The 21,698-nt window shown below is 32.0% G+C and overlaps 2 protein-coding genes across 3 annotated transcripts; one reads left to right on the forward strand and one right to left on the reverse strand.

The window, feature by feature from the left end:
• The first annotated feature begins 7,097 nt into the window (after window positions 1-7,097).
• On the forward strand, window positions 7,098-15,328 carry LOC105131128 (transcription initiation factor IIA subunit 1-like). 2 transcript variants are annotated; one of them, XM_011033945.1, is made up of 11 exons: window positions 7,098-7,440; window positions 7,665-7,838; window positions 8,145-8,348; window positions 8,573-8,627; window positions 8,709-8,767; window positions 8,939-9,055; window positions 12,850-13,002; window positions 14,310-14,373; window positions 14,475-14,641; window positions 14,777-14,860; window positions 14,955-15,328. In XM_011033945.1, the coding sequence occupies exons 1-11, from the start codon at window positions 7,315-7,317 to the stop codon at window positions 14,976-14,978; spliced, it is 1,227 nt and encodes a 408-aa protein (XP_011032247.1). In that variant the 5' UTR covers window positions 7,098-7,314; the 3' UTR covers window positions 14,979-15,328. The 2 variants fall into 2 exon arrangements, with proteins under 2 accessions (XP_011032247.1, XP_011032249.1); XM_011033947.1 differs by lacking the exon at window positions 8,939-9,055.
• Window positions 15,329-15,968: 640 nt separating this feature from the next.
• Window positions 15,969-16,385, reverse strand: LOC105131161 (uncharacterized). Its single transcript, XM_011033997.1, has one exon. The coding sequence runs from the start codon at window positions 16,383-16,385 to the stop codon at window positions 15,969-15,971; it is 417 nt and encodes a 138-aa protein (XP_011032299.1).
• Between the last annotated feature and the right edge of the window lie 5,313 nt (window positions 16,386-21,698).

Here is a 21,698-nt window from a genome sequence, read left to right on the forward strand (position 1 = left end):
AGAAAAAAAGTTGTGAATGTTATGATAAAGGTATACTTTGAACTTACATTGAAAAGCTAAAACCTATTCGAGTGATTTTAAATTATAAAATCTAATAAAGTATGTTATAATTGAAAAATTTTAGTGAGAAAGATCCACTTAATCACTTAATATTCAAGAATAGCAAATAACAAAGAATGAAAACTTTTAATCCCACACCCTCTAAGATAATTGGTAAGTGCCTTAGATTATGTATAAGGACTTTATAAGGACTTTGGATCTTAAATAATAAAAAATTTAAAATTTAAAAACTAAATTAAATAAGGGCCAACTTGCTAATACAAAAGATGGTGAAAATCAATAAGCATTAATATATGATTTTCTAGAGTTATCAATTAAGTCAATTACAACGTCGAAAGCAGGAAGATTAAATAGGCATTGATTTGGCTAATTCAAGAAATTTAACCCATTATAAGAGGTTAGACTTCAACAAATGATGGATATTATTTAATTAATATAATCAATGAAGGATATGATAATGGGACTCAAAAGGGAGAGGCAGCAAATACTAGATTTATAGTGTCAAACACAAGACCAATGTAGTCTTGTATTTGTATGCTTGCATTGAATTCTGAGCTTTGTTATTTTAATTATTATAAAACTTAATTCATTGCATGTAGTCTTATGTTCAAACCATTAAGTTATAGGTTTTTGACATTATAAATATCTTAAAAAGGTAAGGTTTTTTTTTTTCAAACTTTCATGAATGAAATATATGTGTTCAATAGTATTCTTTTATTTTAGTTATGTAATGAACTGAATCAACTTATTAAAGAATAATTATCTTCGTGACCTTATCTTATACTTCTCATTCAAGAATGGTTAGTTGTTGGGTGTGGGTTTTAAATTTCAATAGTATTTGCGTTTAGATTCAAGGTAATATCTAAGTCACACTTCCAAACCTGATTTCTTGACTTTTCTGGAGTTGTATTATTTGTTTATGGGTTATATAACTACATGCTCACGGGGTACATAACATTTGGTATCAAAACTTGGCTCTATTAATTAGATTATATCCTTCTGTTAATTTTGTTTTTTTCTCTTATATCGTATCAAACTACTTGTTCTAATCTTCTTTTCTTAAATCTAGTACAAAAAAAAAGGTATTATTTTGATTTGTTGTTATCTTTTAACATATCAGTAGCATAAAGAGAAAAAACAAAAAAAAGTAAAAAAAAAAAATCATTCAAAAGATCAGTTTTTGATTATGCTTTAAAAAATTAAATAAGGAAAAATTTGATAAAATCAATTTGGAATAAGCTTAGACTTGATATTCTAGTTACTAGAGTACCAATCACCTATATATTAAATTTAGAGTTATTTAGACATTATTTGCTTTAGGTTCTAAATTTGGGTCATAAAAGGACTATTTTGTGTCAGTATTGAGTCCATGTATAAATATGACTCAAAATTAACTCAAAACTAAAATTTTATTTACTAGGATCCTAATCGTGCTATATATTAATTTTAGGTTTATTTGAACATTAGTTTCCCTAGGGTCTAAATTCAGGTTCAAGTTTGTTACAGCGAGTCTATTTTACATTAATTTTTAAACTTATTTTGTTTATGTTGATTTCATATTTTTTGGTATACTATCATCATATTTGTATATTAATGTGATATTTATATCATTTTTATATTTTTTTGTTATTGTCTTGAAGTTGTCCATTTTTCATACAGATTTAATTAGTACTCACAATACTGTAATTGTAGTTTTATTTTTGCTTATTTTCGTAATTTTCTTGCTTATGGAATCATTTTTATTTCTTTAGATTGTGCTTCTAAGTTGTTCTATTTAGTATTGATTCCAGTTATGCAAGAGCCAAAAGTAGATGGGATGAGAGGAAAAAGATTTAATGAGCATATTAGAGTGAAAAACTTGATACTTGAGCAAAAAACGAGAGTCCTAAGGATATTTTATCATCACTAACTAATTTTTACAGGAATAAACATTTCAGGTTAGAATGGTTCACCAACCCCTCATAAGAGTGACATAAAAGTTTATATTAAAAGCATAACACAGATGCTGACAAATATACAAATGGTGTTAGGAGACATGAGTGACAGACTTGAGAAGGTTAAAAAATATAGAGATGACTCTAATTTTAATAATCATGATATATATGGAGTAAGGCTAAAAAGAGAGTGAACCATGACAATAGAGTGAAAAGGTACTTAAAGGCTAATTTTTGGTGATTTTGTGAAAGATAGTGATGGCTTTAGGGGTGAAGTTTTTGAAGCTAGGACTTTAGGATAAAGGGAAGGTTTTAGACAATCTAAAAACTAAAAGAATTTTAGGTTTAAACAAAGAGTCCAATTCAGCCAAAGAAAAAATTTTCATTTCATGAGGAACCATGATGATATGGATCATTTAGACTTTATTGAACAAAAAATTCTTAATTTTTAAGGTAAAAATAATCTTGATGTTTATTTGGAGTAGGAGAAAAAGGTTTATTGGATTTTTTTATTGCTATAACTATTTTGAACAAAAAAAAGATGAAATTAGTGGTCATTGAATTTACATATTACATATTGATTTGGTGGGATTATATTATTATCAATAGAAAAAGGAATAGAGAGCGACCTATAGAGAGATGGTTGGAGATAAAAGTCTTAATAAGGAGGCATTTGGTTTCTAGTCGCTATTATAGGGATTTATATCTAAAGTTACAAGGTTTGACTCAAGATTTTAGGATAATAGATGAATATCACAAGGAAATGAAAACAATAATGATACAGACCAATATTGTTGAAGATAGAGAAGCCACCATGTCTAGATTTTTTAATGGACTGAATAAGGACATTGTAAGTGTTGTGGAGTTATAACATTATATGAAGTTAAAATACATGATACATATGATAACAAAGGTGGAGAGATAAATCAATAAAATAGGAAATGTAAGACCATATATCAATTTGACATCTCCTTTGTAAGCTTACAGGTTGAATCTAAAGAGACAAAGGGTTGCTTAATCGAAGCCTTTTTATGCATGCTAATGTCAAACCACCTAAGGTCAAGAAAGAGACACCTACTTATGAGAAAGGTAAAATTAATTGATAACTTATATGTAATCGTGATATAAAATATTTTAGATGTTTGAGTAGTGGACACATTACTTCTCAGCGTTCAAATAAGAGAACAATAATCACGAAGCATGATGGATTGAATCTGAAAGTGATAAATTTAATATTGATGAGATGTCATCTTTAGATGAATATTGTGATGTAGAGATTACATATCCAGTTAAGGGAGAGGCCTTAGTTATAAGGCATGTTCTAAATAAACAAGTCAAAGAAGATGATGTAGATTGGTAAAGAAATAACATTTTTCATACTAAATGTCACATCCAAAACTAGATATGTAGTATGATAATTGATAAAGGTAATTGTGCTAATGTTACTAGAACCACTCTTGTTAGAAAATTGAATTTGAATCCTGTAAAATATCTTAAGCCTTATAGATTATAGTGGTTGAATGAATGTGGTGAAATAAAGGTCATTAAAAAAATGTTGATTTTCTTTATCATTGGTAGGTATTTTGATTATGTTATGAGTAATGTGATTTCAATGAAGACTAGCCATTTGCTTTTGAGATGTCTATGACAATTTGATAAAAAAAAAAACTGTTCATTATGATTTTAAAAATAGATACACTATTATAAGAGATGATGAACCAATCAGTTTTGCACTTACATATCCAAGACAAGTGAACAATACTTTATTAAAGTTGAAAAGAGAATGCGAGGTTGAGAAAAGTGAAAATTCATGCGAGGACAATGATGAAAGAATGCTATCAAATTTAGCTAATTTTAAATAAATAATTAAACTAGTTGAGAGCATAGGTAAAACCTTATGATTGAAAGAAGCAAGTGTGAGTACTAATCATTGTGTGGAAAAATTAAAGAAACAACCAAATTTTCATGCAAGTGAGGTGATATTAAAAATACATTTTATACTAACAAGCCAATGATTTTCCTTATGTGTAAGAAGACTTACTTAAATGCTAATGGTCTTGATCATGTTGTTCCTAATATAATTGTTTTTTTAAAGCATGAGTTTTGATGATGTATTTATTAATTACATTCCTAGCAGATTACCTCTATTGAAGGGGATAAAACATCATATTAGCCTTATACCTAGAGTTGTAATTCTTAACCAACCAACTTATAGAAGTAATCCCAATAAGACAAATGAATTATAAATACAAATTGATGAGCTGGTGATGAAAGGATACATTCATGAGAGTATGAGCCATTGTGTCATGTTAGCGTTACTTATGCCTAAAAAGAAAGAAATATAAAGGATGTGTGTTGATTATCGAGCCATTAGTAACATAATAGTAAAGTATAAATATTTTATCTCTAAGCTTGATGACATGCTAAATGGGTTACACAAGTCATATATTTTCTCTAAAATTTATTTGAAAAGTGGATACCATCATATTAAGATGAAAGAAGAGGATGAATTGAAAACTACATTTAAGACTAAACATGATTTGTATGAATAGTTAGTCATGCTGTTTGGACTTACAAATGCACTTAATACATTTATGAGGCTAATGAATCGTGTATTGCATGCATTTATAGGTAAATTCATGATTGTGTATTTTGATGACATCTTGATCTATAATAAAAACTTAAATGAGCATTTTAATCACTTATGTAGTGTACTTAGTGTATTGCGTAGTAAGAGATTGTATGTTAATCTTAATAAGTGTACCTTTGCATTAGGAAAAATCATGTTTCTTGGAGATGTTATAACTATATAGGGTGTCAAGATGGATGAAGACAAGGTAAAGGCCATCCAAGATTAGCCTACACTTAAATCTATGATTGAGGTAAGAAGTTTACATAGTTTGGCTTGTTCTATAGGACGTTTAATAAGGATTTTAACATACTAGTTGTACTAGTCACTAGGAGTGTCAAAAAATCAATTGGTTTTAAATTGGGTATTGAATAAGATAATGCATTTAATTTGTTGAAAGGAAAACTTTGTTTAACACCTTTAATAGCTTTACTTAACTTTATAAAAGTTTTTTAGGTTAAAAGTGATGCTTCAGAAATTGGTATTGAAGTTGTTTTGATTTAACATAAACGATTGATTGTAGATTTCAACAAAAAGCTCAATGGTGTAATATTGAACTACCCTATTTATAATAAGTAGCTTTATGTTTTAGTGATAACTTTGGAGACATGACAACATTATTTATAGCTAAAAGTATTCATGATTCATTTAGATCATAAATCATTAAAGCATTTGAAAGGATAAGGTAAGCTGAATCGATAACATGCAAAATAGATGGAAATTATAGGAACATTCTCAATATTTTAGGTGACATTCTCTATTTTATTTTAATTTTCAAGAATAGAAAAATGATGCAAATGAAGTTTAGGATTAAAATACAAAAAGAATTAAGAAAAAAATGAAACATGATTGATTAAATGAAACTTTTACATGCTTTTGATGGAATAATGCTTTTGTTTCTTTATTTCTGTCAATTTCAATCCTCTATTTCTCAAGTGTTTTTAAGAATGAGGAAAAATTCTATTTTTTAAAATTGATTTTTAATTTAATATTGGAATATTTAACTAAGGTAAATTAAATAAAACATTTCAAAACACATCCAAACATATAAAACCATGGAACATTACTTAAAAGGATAAAATTAAAAAAGAAGCAAAGTTTCGATGACCAAAATGTAAACCTTGCATAATATAAATACCAAAATGTAAAAAGTGGACAAAAATGTATAGTAAATGGACAATTATATGTTCGGGTGAATAATGCTTTTTCGAATTTAAATAGTAAAAAAAATATTGTTTTAATTATTATTAATTCTTTGACTCGCGCTTTGTTACTAGTCAGATAATATTTTTTGATAAAAAAATAAATAAACATGTAAGTTTCTTAAATGCTTTTTTTTTTACAAAAATATCCTAATTTTATATCAAAAAGCATATGCATTCATTTTATTAAATAAACCTAGAATGATCTATGCCAATAAATATAAAAATAAAAATGTTAACATGTCTATTTGCCTCACCTAGCTAGAGGTTGAATAAATTTTTTTCCAACGCAAAATAATTAATATGTAGGTATTATTAATGTATTTTTTGACATCAAGTAAAAAATATAACCGTAAATAAAAAAGTCCATGCTTAAATATAATAAAATATAGTAGGTATTATTAATGTATTTTTTGACATGAAGTAAAAAATATAACCGTAAATAAAAAAATTCATGCTTAAATATAATAAAATAGAGTGAATATTATATCTGTTAATAAAAACATGTAAAATTTTAAAATAATTTTTAATATATTAGAAAGATGGGATAATATTGCCATTGTTATAGTAAAACATAATTTTCTTAGTCATTGTGTAATAATTTTTTTAAAAAACAAAAGTGTAAAGATAAAAAATAAACGAAAGAATAAAAACAAGAACAAAAAGAATTCTATAAATAGATCAAGTATAAAATTAACATGTAAAGAATAAAAAATAATGTTTTTTTCAAAAACACATGTAAAAAAAACTAAAAAAATATAACACAAAATAAAGATAAAGAAAAATTATGATAAATAAATCAAGTATAAAATGATAAAAATATTTAATATAAAAAAATAAAAAATCACAAACTTATCACTGCTACAATACCCGCTACAATAAAAAAAAAAAAAATTGGAGGAAATTTTAGTTGTGCCATTTCCTAAATGAAATTGGGTTTCCTTAAATTTATAATATTTGTTAATGGTTAAATGTTGAGCATAGAATGACCTCTCAATACGCCTTTTTTAACACCTAACTACATTTAATTCATCTTTCCCTCAAACATCCTTAATTAAATGTAATTTTTTATTTCAATTTCATGATAAAAAAGGGCTTTCAATTGTCAACATAGCCGGCGGTGACAAGAGGAGGCTACTGAGACTCTGAGAGGGAGTGAGTGTACAAATAAAATCAAACGTTGTCCACTTACCGGGTAAAAAATATAAAGACCAATGCAGATCTCGACACGTGGACCCACTCCTTAAATCGGATGCAAACCTATTTATATTCCACCCTTTATTCTCTTTTCTCGTCCGCCTCTTCCCTCGTCTCTCTCTCTGAACTTCGTCCTCTCTCTTCCCTCCACAAATCCGAACCCTAGAAATCCCTGTTTCCTTTCCAAAACGATTTTCTTATGATTTATGTCTTAAATCATCTCTATTAGGGTTTCGATATTATCAAAAACGGTCGAATTGAATTATTTGATAAAAAAATTGAGAGGAGAGGAATGACGTCATCGGATGCAACAAGCCCCGTTTACATCAACGTCATCGAAGACGTCATCAACAAGGTCCGCGACGAGTTCATCAATAACGGTGGGCCCGGTGAGACCGTCCTTTACGAGCTTCAAGGAGTAATCAACATTCCCTGGTCCTTTTTTTGGGTTAAATTTTGCTGCTAATTTTTTAGGGTTTTTTAAATCTTATTTTTTCTCTGATTGGTGATTTTCTTTGGATCTGGTATTACTATGCGTTCTAGGGTTTTCAGATTTGTAATTTATTTTCATACCGGGAGCTGAAAATTTGCTGATTTTGTTGTTGCTGTCTTTTTTTTTTTTTGGTTGTGGGGGGAGTTTAGCTTTGGGAGGCGAAAATGATGCAAGCAGGTGCTATATGTGGTACAGCAGAGAGGTCATCAGCTAATAAGCTGCCGGTACCTGGTGGTCCCATTACTCCAGTACACGACCTTAATGTACCGTATGAAGGGACCGAGGAATATGAGACTCCCACTGCTGAGATGCTCTTCCCTCCTGTGAGTAATTGCTCGTATCAATTTTGTTGTCATGTCTGCTGAATTTAGTGAAGTGATTTAGCTGATTTACTAATTTTTAGCACCTCTTTGTGATTGCTGAACCTTAACTTGAAATGTGCCAGTGGAAACTCTTTCCTGTCATAACTTTATTGGTAAAATGTGTTTTTAGTTGAGTTGTTTTTGAATTTTTAAGTAATTGTCAGTGGCAGTTTTGATATCTGTTAGTTGCATGTGGATTTTGAATTGATTTACGAGTTCAGTTATTTTGTTAAGAAGAATATTTTATGTGGATTTTTGTAATTGTAGACACCAATGCAAACACCCATGCAGACGCCATTACCAGGAAGTGCGCAAACACCTTTACCTGGAAATGCACAAACACCTTTACCTGGAAGTGTGGACAATTCATCCATGTATAACATTCCTACTGGATCTAGTGATTATCCCACCCCTGGCAGTGATACTGGGGGCAGTACCGATGGAAAAGCTGGGAGACCCAGCCCATTCATGGTAAGCACTGATTTGATCTTTCAGCCCTCTTTGTTTAGCAGATGCTAGTTTCAGTGTGTGGTTTCACATGTTTTGTGTGTGTGTGAGTGCTTGTGTGGTGTGGGGTGTGTGCCTTTGTTTTTTTTCCCTGGGAGATTAGTGGCCAGAAGCTTGATGCACTAATGTAGAGTTGTTAGTTGGTTATGGATATGCTGACTGATATTTTTCTTGTTGTCTTCCAACAGCAACCTCCCACTTGGATGCATCAAAGGCCGCCTCTTAGTGTTGATGTCAATGTTGGCAAGTCTTGTCAAATTTTCAAGTTGTGTAGTGATTGTTGTCTTTGAAGAGTATTAACTAATAAGTGCCATGCATTTGTAGCTTATGTTGAAGGGCGGGATGAGGTGGACAGAGGGACCTCTCACCAAACCTTGACACAGGTAACTTTTGTTTGTACTGCGTAGTTTTATGCTTTGAGGAGAGTTCAAGGTCAAAAGGTTTGGGATGCTAAAGGTTTATTTTCAGAAACATTTCCCTTATTTGTCATCCAAAACAATAACATACTGTTGCCAAAGAGGTAACTTATGTTTTGATATTGGAGAAAATTCCAGGACTTCTTCATGCCTTCTGGAAAACGGAAGCGCGAGGATTTTGCTCCAAAATATAACAATGGTGGATTCATACCCCAGCAAGATGGAGCTGGGGATTCTGCATCTGAGGTTTCTCAGGTTGAGCTGAATGTGCATTCTTATTTGTTTATGATATATATTAACTTGAATTCTCTTAGTTACTACGGGCTTCCTCCTAGCAAGCAAAATTTTGACTTTGTTTTCATCCTTTATTTATTTTATTCATTGATGTTCTACTTTCTCATATTTTGAAAACCTTTCTTTTCCACAAAGGTGTCAGGGTATGCATCCTAAAGGACCGTAACTTTAAAGTTGAGTTTTGTGACTCATCAGGTTTTGACTATAAAGCTGAGTGCTGTATGTGAATTTAACTTCAATTTGTAGTTTATGTGTTGAAATCGAAATCAGTTATTTGTAATAAGTTTATGCTGTAATTAGTTTATATTGTGCTCTTCTTTTGAGGTGGAGTTTTTGCTCAGAGAAAAAAATGAATTTTAGCAAGTGGGAAATAACACACATGTACTCTTATGTCTAAGATGTGTTTACTTAGGGAACAACGAGCTTCATTCTCATTGTTGGGTTGAAACCAAGAACAATGTTTTATAAAGGTGTCACTTTTGTGAGCAGAACCTTTGGAGTTTTTGAGCCTCTGGATAAGCCAAAGGTGGACAATAAGATACATAGAGTTTTGCTGATCTTCATTTTGCAAAATGTTCTCTTTTTTTGTTTGTAGACTTAGGCTGCGTTTGTTTTATGGAAAATGGTTTCCGGGAAATTACTTTTTAAACTTTCGTGTGTTTGTTTGTCATTAGGAAAATTGGTCAATGGAAAACACTTTTCGGTCAACGAAAAACACTTTCCAGTTAAAGAAAAATATGGCTTAGTTTCCAGGAAAGTGTTTTCTTTTTATTTTGGGCGGAAAACACTTTCTGGAAATTGTGAAAAATTTAGAAATGTTATATTATTTGCTGATTATATTAAATTTGGTCCTTAAACTTTTGATTGCTACATATATTTTGTTTTGAATATTTGTTTTTTTAATTTCATCCCTTAAAATTTAATTTTTATGTTAACTTTGGTCTTTATTTTTATAATTGTTATTTGCTTTTTTCTTATTATTTTTTAATTGAAAATTTTTATCTATTAAATTTGGTCCTTATTCTTTTGATTGTTACTTATTTTATTTGAAATAATTTATGAAATGTTAATTATTATTATTTTAATTTCTTCATCTTTTATTTTTTTAGATTTGATCTCTATTATTTTGAATATTATTTATTTTATTTGAGATAATTTATAAAATTATATATTTTTTTTAATTTCATTCTCATTCAACTTTTTAACTTGTAAGATTTGTTTCTTATTATTTTAATAAACTTCAGAAAAATAAAACATTAATAAGTTATTTTTAGCTTATTTTTCATGACATAACCAAACACTGGAAAGTGTTTTCCAACTTATTTTTTATTACACTATCAAATATTGGAAAATAATTCACTTTCCCGGAATTCACTTTTCAAAAGAAAATTACTTTCTAGCAAACAAACGAGGCCTTAAAGTTAATGTGAGTGCTTTTCACATATGGTAGCTAAAACTGTTATAGGAAAGAGAGTTGATGTCAAGCATTTTGGTGCATTGAAGGAGTATTTTAATCAAAGAGAATTTCCCTGTACAAAGCTTCTGAATATCTATCTAAAATTACTGTTTCCTGATCTGTGCGTTTGGTTTTCTTAATTTTATCCATGGAGTTCCTCTGTTACAAATAATCATCTTTTTGTACCATGAGAGGACCATGGATTTTGTTGTTTTATGGAAAGGTGTAATCATTTGAGAAACATTTCTTTGCTTAACTAAGTAAATTTTAAATTTACTGGATTACTTCTAGGAACTATTTAATTGCATCAAAGTATGGGAATATTGAAAGGATAGTGGCTCAACCCATGGCATTGACTCTTAGTTTTTCAATTAAGATGGTCAATGAAATTGTCACTTATGGTTATAAAGGATTGAAGATCATTTTAAATGACAGGACAAATGAAAGTGGACTGGACAAATACATGGTCAAGTCTTGTGTTTGGTGCACTTGACAGGACAAGAGTGAATGAAGTTTTTGCAAAAATTCATATTGGTCCTTGAACTTTATCAATAATTTTTTAGTCCGTAGATTTTATTTTCATTACAGCTTAGCCCTCATTTAAATTTTCTGTTCCTCCAATTTTTTGGTAAATGCAATTTAGTCCTGAATTGGATTTTTTTTAGCAACTAAGCTCCTACATCTAAAAATTCATTTTAATAAAATGGTCAAACTTTAGTCATCCAAATTAAAAAATCAACGAGTGATAAATAAATAAAAGATAATATGGAAAATTGAGAAATAATGATTTTGTCTATTGTATCATACAAGCCTGTTCCACCCCATGATAGGACAATAATTTTGCTTTTGGGACAACTTTGGACATGAAGAGGATTAAACCCTTTTCTTGTCACCAAACACAACACAGTCTGTCGTGTCCATTGTGTGCAACAAACACAACACAACACAACCTGTCCAGTCCGGCGTACCAAATGCATCTTGATAGTTCCCTTTTCTTTTGGACAAGCAATAAACTAAGAAGAATTACACCCTGGCCATCATATTTTTGTATGCCATTTTAACTACTCAGTTTAAAGTTCATTTCCTAAGGATTTCCTTCATTGCTGCTAATAAAGCTATCAACTGTTGGACTGATGCCATTTGAAGGGGAAAAGAAAACATAGCTGCTGATATATCTTCTACCATGTATCCATTGACCATCCATAAATTTGAACCAATTCATGTCATTAGCATCAAGCTTAGAGTCTTCTGATGTGTTTGAGAAACAGGCTTGAGATTTTTATGCCTCTAGAGAAAGAGAGTGCGTGTGAGTTGGAACCATTCACCCTCTTCCATGTCCATTTACTGGCACACCTTGCATTATGCAGAATTTTTGCTAGAGAAGGTAGGGCTTGCCTGCCTTTCTCCATAGAATGGGGTGTAGCAGGAGATGGGATGTGATTAGCTATCATCTTTGACTGTGATACTCTTTTATTAACGAACTTTGACTCTGATATTCATGCTCCTTTTAGTCAGTTGTTAATCGGATTTTATGAATCACAACTTGATTGTGAGGCGCAAACAATCTTTGTTGTTCTTTTGAAACATTTGTGATATTAGTTGACCATTAAATGAGATTGAAAAATATATTTCTTTGATTGTTTCTTAAAATGTCATTGTGATCCAACGCTTCTAACTTGCACCAGACCAGTTTCAGCTTGCCTGCCACCACAATCATTGCATCCCTCCTCATATGACATTTCTGAACAAAATCCTTTGATTTGTCCAGCTTCTGTAAATTAGTTTGAAGATGACCAAATAAATGAATAGGCATTATTGACTGCATATTTGAATTAGGTTAAGTGAAGAATGGATGGATATGGATAAATACTGTCAATCAGCATCATTAACTACTGCCCTGGATAAATAGATCAGCATCATTAACTACATGTATCCATGATGCCGAGGTTCTCATGAATTCCAGCCTTTTGGGAAATAGCCTGGTTGTCTGTGACCAAGTCAGGTCTTACCATTGCAGTTATTTCATTTTGTTTTGTATGTGCTGATTCAAACTTGCAACTTGAGAATTCTCTAAATTTTTGAAAATCTGGTAATCGATCATTCAAGGCAATGAGGAACTGATATGCCCGGAAGCCTCAGTTTATCTCAAGCACTAGCTCTTTAATGTGTTTGAAATCAAATGCATGTTAGCCTAACAGTGGAATATTTAGGGTTCATTTTAACTGCTTATGCCTTTTAAAAGATCTGCATGTTTTCAGAAACTTGCTATATCTTTAGCTCATGTAACGGTAAATTTCAGGTAAGCCAAGGGAATGATCCTCTCGGAAGATGTGACACTAGCACTACTAAAAATAAAGTGATCTTAGCACGTGTGTCGAGGTCATATTTGAAGATTCCTCAAGTGGATGGGCCAATTCCTGATCCTTATGATGATGTGGTTTCTACTCCCAATGTATGTATGACTACTTTTGTAATTTTCTCGAAATACAAAGATGCAATCAAGTATGCAATATGTATTCAACGTGGTTTCCTTGCTCTAGAATCATGTATGCACTGTCAAAGTGCTGCGCTGCATCCATCATTGTCCCAGCAGTGTTTTTCTCTTTGTCTAATTTCCAGTGTTTCCTGCTTCATAAAGGGCAGCCTGTGTTGGCCCAGTCAGTATAGGATCATATATTTCTTGATTCTTTATCTTGTAACTAGAAATACAATGTTTCATCCAGCAAAAGAAAAAAAAAAGGATAGAAAAACCCTCTCATTCACTCATGCACTGGCAAAGTGATGCACAATCTGTGTCATCATCACCTGGCTTGTTTTGGAGGACTTATTAATCTGGAGTAGCATGAGGTAGCTGTGATCTGAAGACGGTTTTCACATGTTTTGTGCATGCCCACATGTATAAGCATGCCTCTAGATATGTACAAATATACTGTCTGTGAAGAAACCCTGTCTTGAGATGATAAGTTAGTAATATCATAAGTGACAGTGTGCATAAGTTCACAGTAATTTTACAAAATTTGGATTTTTTTGACAGCAGTTTAGATTATGTATCTATGTTTCTTGGAAATATGGACATACTAAGGTGTACAGTTGGCTCAGAATTTGTAACTGAAGCACTTGTTATTTTATTTTCTGATACATGCTGCTGCTTCCACGTTCGTGCTTTGAATGTGGCTAATCTGAGAGGTAGCAGTTTGCTCTTTAAAGATGGAGTTAGAACACAAAACTCATTTTTTCCTGATTCATACCCTGAATGTGGTTTGCTTGAAAGCTAGTAGGATACTATTAAAAGTTGATGAGGCTTAAACCGAAATCCCTTCCATGTTTTTATCCATGCCATGGGGCTAGGATGTGGAATGGGTTGATGTTTTCTGGATATGGCTTGATTTTAAGGTAGCTGGTACATGCAAAGTATTGAAGAATGATTGTAACTCCTACCATCTGGTTCATTTGGATCAAATACTATATATAATTGCTCTTTGAACATGTAATTGGAAATGGTGGTTAAAGCAGCCAGCACTATTTATGTCCTTGGTTTGCATGTAAGGGTGTTGTTCAGGTCATGAGTGCAGCCTTTTTAGTTAATGTACTGTAGGATGAGATTGTCGCTGAAATATTATCAGGAGTCCTATGTTGCTGAGACTATAACTTCATTTTTTATAACAATGACCTTTTGAAAATTGAGTTTGGGATATATTGTTTTCTCAAGAGATTACCATTTTCTTTCTAATTTTTCTGTCTTTGATTTTTCTGTTGAAGATATACAATTATCAAGGAGTTGCCAATGAAGATTACAACATAGCAAACACACCAGCTCCCAATGGTTAGTTTATGTAATATGTCTTTTTCGAATTTGATAAATTTGCTGAGTATGTTTGTGACAATCAAGGTATTTGTTTTTTGTTTCTCCTTTCCACTTCTCAGATCTACTGGCAAGTACCCCAGCTGTTGTCAGTCAAAATGATGTTGCTGATGATGATGATGATGATGAGCCGCTGAATGAAGATGATGATGATGATGAGGATCTGGATGAGGTGGACCAAGGAGAGGAGCTGAACACGCAACATTTGGTTTTAGCTCAATTTGATAAGGTAAACATGCACTCTTCTTTTCACCCTTTCTTTTTTTGTTTGATTGGTAGTGTTCATCATAGCAGGTTGGTTTTGTTGGTTGAATATACCAGTGATGCTAGTCTTCTGATAATAACATTTTTCTTGCATGGATAGGTGACCCGTACCAAGAGCAGGTGGAAATGCATACTCAAGGATGGTATTATGCATATAAACAACAAGGACATTCTCTTTAATAAGGTCTGTCTTCCATCAAATAATTGATGTTACAATTTGGTTCTGTATTGTACCGAAATTCCAAAATATTTGTTGGAATTCTGGCTTTCTTTTGCAGGCAACAGGAGAATTTGAGTTTTGATTTTGTTAGGGGAATGTCTGCTTGGCAGCTAGTATCATTTGCTTTTAATGGACGTATCCTGAGTTACCATTGGTTGTGTGGTAAGGTTTCTCAAAAATGTCCTCTAGTGAGAGCTCAAGGGAAGTGAACGAGATGCTTCTTTTTTTTTTGAGTTGAAACCCTTTTGAATGGGTTGGATGGTTGGCCTATTGTACATAAAGGAAGAGCTTTTCAGCTTTTATAATGTATTACTGCAGGAGGTTTTTCTTGAGATTCCAATGTAATTTCATTTATGTCATACACTTGGACAAGCTGCTTCATCCCCTTTTCTTTTTTTTATTCACACCTTTTATGTTCAGTTTGGTTGACAATGATCATGCTCTGTGCTACTGGTGCCTTCATCTGTACATGCTTTTAGTAGGCAGGCAGAACCCGATTGTGGTCGAGATGCATGGTATTTTGCTTTCTTCATCAATTCTGTCTTGGACACCTGGAAAAAAATTGCCAAGCAAAGGGTACTAGCGGATAATTGTATAGTTAGTAGAAATCTGACATTGGCCACAAGCCAAACCGTTAGAATTCTGGTGCCAGGATATGGGTTGTAGTTTTCCATTTCTCTTGTGGATTTAGTGGTGGGTCTGCGTCAATTCTTAAGAAACCCTGTTTCGCTGAGCTGATTTGTCATATCACAAGGTTACTTGCCGGGGACCACTCCTCTTGTAGAGTAGGAGTTAGCATTTCAAAAAGATAGTCATGATAGCAACACTGTTCGAAAGTAAGAAATTACTCTTTAATTTGTGTTTATTTACATCTTTCTGGCGAAACCGTTCCAAGAGAGTTCATATTGAGATCAACAAACGAAACAATTATACATCGTAGGGATTTCCATCCTAGAAAATGCAGTATTGAGTTGTGACCTGTGTCGGAGAGAAATCCTCGGAGGTTGAAAAAACGAAACAGAACCTGCAACGAGTTGAAATCATGCACAGTAACTCAACATACAATTGAAAATCATGACTGTGCGTGATCAACGGGTAGACATTTAGATCGGAAGAGAGTAAAAAAGGATGACGGCTCAATGTATCCACTGGCTACTGCTGGATGTTGCCAAACTCTTGCCTCTGAATATACATCGTGAACATCATCTTCCTTCCCTTTGTCATTATCCCCACATGTTACAGGAAATGTAAATTCTTCTGCCTCCGATGGCAACGGCGGAGGAGATACAGAAAGTGGTGATAGGAGAGGGATTGGAGTCGGAGGAGGAGAGGCCTGACTAGCAGGCAGAAGAGGGGTGGAGAGCTGATCGAGATCGAGAGCTCGTGGGGCTTGCTTCTGTAGCCTTGTGGGTGGCTTCCGTACCTTGTCATTGGTTTTGGGTATTGGTTGTGCTTGTCTTTGAAATATGTTGCCATCATATTGCTCCATTCTTGAATACGATGATAGCCGCTATCTGAAAAAAAAAAAAAAAAAACTCGCAAGAAATATTGTCCTCTACCTGATGCACAGCTACAATAATATTGCATGAGATTCTGTAATCTCCCCCACCCCACCCACCCCCTCTCTCTGTGCCAAGAGCCAATTTTCATGGAGAATAGAGGATTAAAAGGGGTGGTCAATGAAGGGAATTCCTCTTCCATAAGTAAAATGCATTTTGTTTGATTTATCCTTGTTTAAAGGAGAAAAGGGTGGTGAAGCCACTATTTGGTGCCAGTTCAGTTGGCGTCGCACCTCATCTTATGCCTCTGTTACGGACATGACGAACGTAGGTGAGCCACAAATGCCTTACCCTTAATAGAAGAATGTAGTAGCAGTGCAAAACCCTATCTCACTGCCATCTAAACGAGCCGTTGGCAAATTCAACAGCATTGAAGCATCTAGAAGCTTCGATGTCGAAGGAAGAGGACCTGAAACAAAAATAAAGGTAAAACCTTGGATCATGAAGTGAAAAGCCCACGACTCAAAATCTCTTTTTGGGTTTCAAACCTAGAGTATCTTTGCTGTAGTTGTTTTTGTGGTTGTAGTTTTAAAAATATAATTTAATAAAAAATATGTTTTATAAGATTTATTTTAAATTTTAACATGTTTAATTAAAATTATGGTTGAGAAAAATAAGTTTTTATATTTGATTATATGTTTTTTGTACGAGGTTTGATTATAAAATTACCTAAAAGAATACATACATACATACATATATATATATATATATATAACAAACTACTTACAATTCTATCGTGTATAAATCTCATATGTGAAGGCCTTTACGATAATTGAATAGCTAAACGAGGTACAATATTAGGTAAAAAATAAAATTAAAATTACGATCATACTCGAAAATTTTTTTATCATCTTGCAATCTCCTTCTAATATAGTTATATAGTGCCGTCGATACAACTAAACATCAATGTATTTAATTTTTTTTAAATAAACATATATATATATATATATATATTATTTGTAACAAAAATTACCTCTAAATATAACCACTCAATAAAAAAGCTTTACACAAATAAATTATAATAGGATAAGCAATATATGTTTTGTTGCCATTATTACATAAAAACTTATTTGAATTTTCATCAACCAATGAAAACCAAGCATATTTAATTTGTATTTATACTTGTTTTTAAAGGGCATCGTTTTCAATCACGGATAAAAATCTGTAAATTTCTAGAACCAGCCGCCACCACTTCCCTTCAATTCCCCATTTGCCTCTTCTTCGTTTTCTTTTTCCCTCGGCCTAAAAACAACACAAGATTAGGATGAAATTACCAATGCAATGAAACATCTCACAACAATTGTTCTAGAACTTGGAGGAGAAAGCATAGCTGCTGTTGATTAAAAGATGGCTACTAGATAATGGGCAAAAAAAGATGTTTGCCTCCTCAACATTGACGGGCTAAAAGAAAAACTAGGGGAAACTTTTGGAAAGAATCCAATGAAATCAAAGAACCCAATGCATATGGTGAACTCAGACCACTTGAATTGTTTGGAAAGGATTTTGGATGAGGATAAGGTGTTCAACACTCATTGTGAAGGCCAAAGAAATCAAAACAAATTAGGAATAAAGGGGAAGATGGGCTTTCCAACGGGAAAGTTTTACAATGTTAATTAAAATTATACAGTGTCAGTGAAAAAGAGGAGAACACGACAACAAAAAGCAATTATTTTTTGCTTTTTAAAAACTGAGGTCTAATCTCAGTTTTGAAGGGGGACCCACATAAAAAAAAAGTGTGTCAGTAGTAACCAAACACTTTAAAATAACTTTTGATACCAACAATAGCTGCAGCAGCAAACCCAAACACCTTCTTAAAAACTTCCTGCTTTTGCTTTTCTTTTTCTCTTTGGCTTAGAAGTATCTATAAATTTAATCTTTAAAAGATAAATTATCTATAAATCTCCGTGTGTTAATTTTAAGATCAGTAAATTTATTTTTATAGCTCATCTTCCAAGAAAGTTCAAATTTAATTGTGCTTTATATATTTAAAAAACTACCTTAAATTGTTTTTTCTTTCAAAAAATATTTCATAATATCTTTTTTGAATGTATGTTTTTTTCTCATTTATAAAACAATTTATAATTATAATCTATTCTTTTTTTATACCACCATTATTATAAATTATTCAAATGAAATTATGATTATAAAAATAAACAAATATATAAATTTTCAGACTTGTAATTTTATTTTTATAAATAAAAAACTTAAATATCTTTAAGGATAATGACGTACTTCAAAAAATTTCAAAGAATTATGACAATAGACAAGAATAAAATTTTATGATAATAAATATTTAATTTTAAAATCTTTTTTAAAAACTTGTAGAAAAATATAAAAACATATATAAATAAAAAAAATACATAATGAAACTTGTCTTTACCAAGCAAAAAAAAGAAAGATAATCAAAAGCATATATATAATTAATAAAGAAGGGTATTGAGCAGACACCTATAAGTTGGAATCTCCCTTTAAAAAAGTGTTTAAGGATAATAGTGGTTGTTGTTTAAAATATTTTTTTATTTAAAAATATATTAAAATAATATATTTTTATTTTTATTTTTATTTGTTAGAAATAATTTTTTTTATAAAACATATAAAAATAATCCAAAACAAAAAAAAATAATTTTAACTAAAGATTTTTTTTTCTTTCAAAAACCAAGTTTTCAAACACTATCTAAATATTCAACATTCACAACTATCACGACCAAAGAGTAGGGCATAACTGATTTCAATTTTATCATGGTCAAGTTCTTATTTTCCTCATCAAGCACACACCATTGAGATGACATGTATTGGACTTCATATGCTGCTATTAGCGTCTCTTCATCACCTTTTCCAGATAAATCCATGGAAATTTTGGCTTTTCATTATAGCGAAAGAGTCCCCAATGTCTCTCGAAATGTCCTGGTGCAATGCTCTTCTTATTCTTCAATTAGGTCAAAGAGATACACATCCAATTAACCTGGTCGGACAGGGGTTCCCATTTTTAAGGAGACCGTCATGGAACGTTTTAGCTAATTTGGGGTCTGCATTAATGTTATCATCTGTAGGCCAGCCAACTTGTCCCATTATGATCTTCAAATCGCCAGCACTGTTACCATCTGCAGGCCAATGAGGTTTAATTTGACAAAGAAACTTCACAGTGTGAATCATAACATCCTTCACGTTGTTACGGAGATTGCCATCGGGTGGTTTGTTGGAAGATGATTCATGAACATCAGCATTAAGGGCTAGTAAAACTTGCAATGCTGGAAACGTCTTGCAATGCTGAAAATGTAGATGTAACATTGTCGCAAGTGCTATGAAAACTTGACAGGAAAGACTCTTTCCCAACAGCCGAAGAGGGGTTGTTGTAAGATGATTCTTAAACATTAGTATTAAGGGTTACTGTAGCTTTGATTTTGTCTTCGACTTCAACATTATCCAAAGCCTTTTGAACGTTTTGCCAAAACTAGCAATTAGCTGACGTTTCTTTTATTAAGTTCTTAAGTAGTTTTAAATAGCTTGTGTAAGAATGTAATACTTGTAAAAGGGAAAAGATGGAACGAGTGGTTTATCCAGGGTTGCTGCAACCTCTGCCATTGTCAGAAGGTACATGGAAGAATACCACAATGAACTTCATTGAAACACTTCCTAAATCTGAAGGCATGGATATCATCATGGTAATAATAGATATAAAATATGCGTATTTTATTGCCTTAGCATATTCATTCTCAGCTCAAGAGGTTACATACACATTTCTGGATTATTTTTATAAGTTTCATGGTCTGATAGCTTCAATTGTGACGGAAAGAAAAGATACTTTCAAGTATCTTGGAACTGTTTAAAAGGTTGTGATTCAAGCTATTCATGAGCTCTGCCTATCATCCTCAATCAGATGGGCCATCTGAAAGAGCTGATCAATGATCGAATAATAGTGCTACAACACCAGCCATCTGAAAGACCTAAGATGTATGTCTATGTATGGTCCCAATACGTGGTATTCATGGCTGTCATTGGCATAATAGTGCTACAACACCAGCCATCACTTTGCCATTAAGATGTCTCCCTTTCAAGCATTGATGGTTATGTACTATTATAGTTCAAGATGTTTCTCTGGTGGCTGTTGTGGATGAGATGTTGCAGGTTCGAATAAACAAACATGGATCGCATTCTTCAGAGGCAGTTGGAAACGACAATAGATAAACGCAGATCTAAGAGGGAGTTCAATGTGAGGGGCTTGATTTATCTTAAATTGCAACCATATAAGCAGATAAGAGTAGCTTTAAGAAAGAATTTAAAGCTTAATCCTAGATTCTATGAAACTTATAACGTGGTGCAAAAGGTGGAAACTGTGGCTTACAAACTACTGCCACCAGGAGGAACATTAATGCATCATGTTTTTCATGTTTCATTACTAAAACAGAAGGTTGGAGATCAAGCAGTAATATCTTTTAATCTGACAGTAGTTGATGAGTATGGCAAGGCTAGAGTGACTTCTATTGCAAAAACAAAGTTGCTCCCATGATGCTAGTACAATGGTCCAACTTATTTGAGGAAAACTCTACATGGGAGGATCATGAGGAATTGAGCAAACAATTTCCAGAGTTTAATGCTAATTCTTGAGGATAAAAACTCATTCAAAAAGGGAGTATGGCTACTGCTCCAGTATTCAGTATTCAGCAACATAAGAACAAACACATGGATTAGCTACTACAACTCTTAAGGTGTAGGACAAGTAATGAACATAATAGTTATGTAAATTCTCTTCTTCTTCTTCTTTTTTTTTTCCAAGTTTCTTAGTTGTTAAGGTTAAGATCCTAGCATTATTATTGAAAGACGTTTTTCTCTATAGCATTGATCTAATGCTGCTCTGATTCAATACTAAAAGATCCAGACTCGAAGTCGAAAGAATTTTCTCGCTGTTAACAAATATTTAAATTATAATCGTAAAACCTGTCATGATGCTAAACACACATTTAATTCCCTTGAGTGTGTGTCTATATATATATATATATATATAGTTTTATTGTATAGTTCAATTAATTATTTGAAAATTATTTATATAAAAAAATTATTTCAAAAGTGATACTTTAACTTCAACCTCTGTTTTTTTAGAGAGAGAGAGAGTGTGTATAGTTTTATTGTGTAGTTAAGTTAAATATTTGAAAATTACTTATATAAAAGAAAATTTATTTCAAAAGTGATACTTTAAGTGGTGATACAAACTTCAGCTTTTTTTTTTTTCAGTGTTTGGAAATATA

Source organism: Populus euphratica, unplaced genomic scaffold, assembly GCF_000495115.2.
Source record: "Populus euphratica unplaced genomic scaffold, PopEup_1.0 scaffold76.1, whole genome shotgun sequence".
Classification (NCBI taxonomy): Eukaryota; Viridiplantae; Streptophyta; class Magnoliopsida; order Malpighiales; family Salicaceae; genus Populus; species Populus euphratica.

Excerpts from the sequence above, each read along its gene's own strand:
- LOC105131128 (XM_011033945.1), top strand. The coding sequence starts at position 7,315 with ATGACGTCATCGGATGCAACAAGCCCCGTTTACATCAACGTCATCGAA. Across the intron at positions 7,839-8,144 it reads CTGAGATGCTCTTCCCTCCT|ACACCAATGCAAACACCCAT; the intron begins GTGAGTAATTGC and ends TTGTAATTGTAG. Across the intron at positions 14,861-14,954 it reads AGGACATTCTCTTTAATAAG|GCAACAGGAGAATTTGAGTT; the intron begins GTCTGTCTTCCA and ends TTTCTTTTGCAG.
- LOC105131161 (XM_011033997.1), bottom strand. The coding sequence starts at position 16,385 with ATGGAGCAATATGATGGCAACATATTTCAAAGACAAGCACAACCAATA.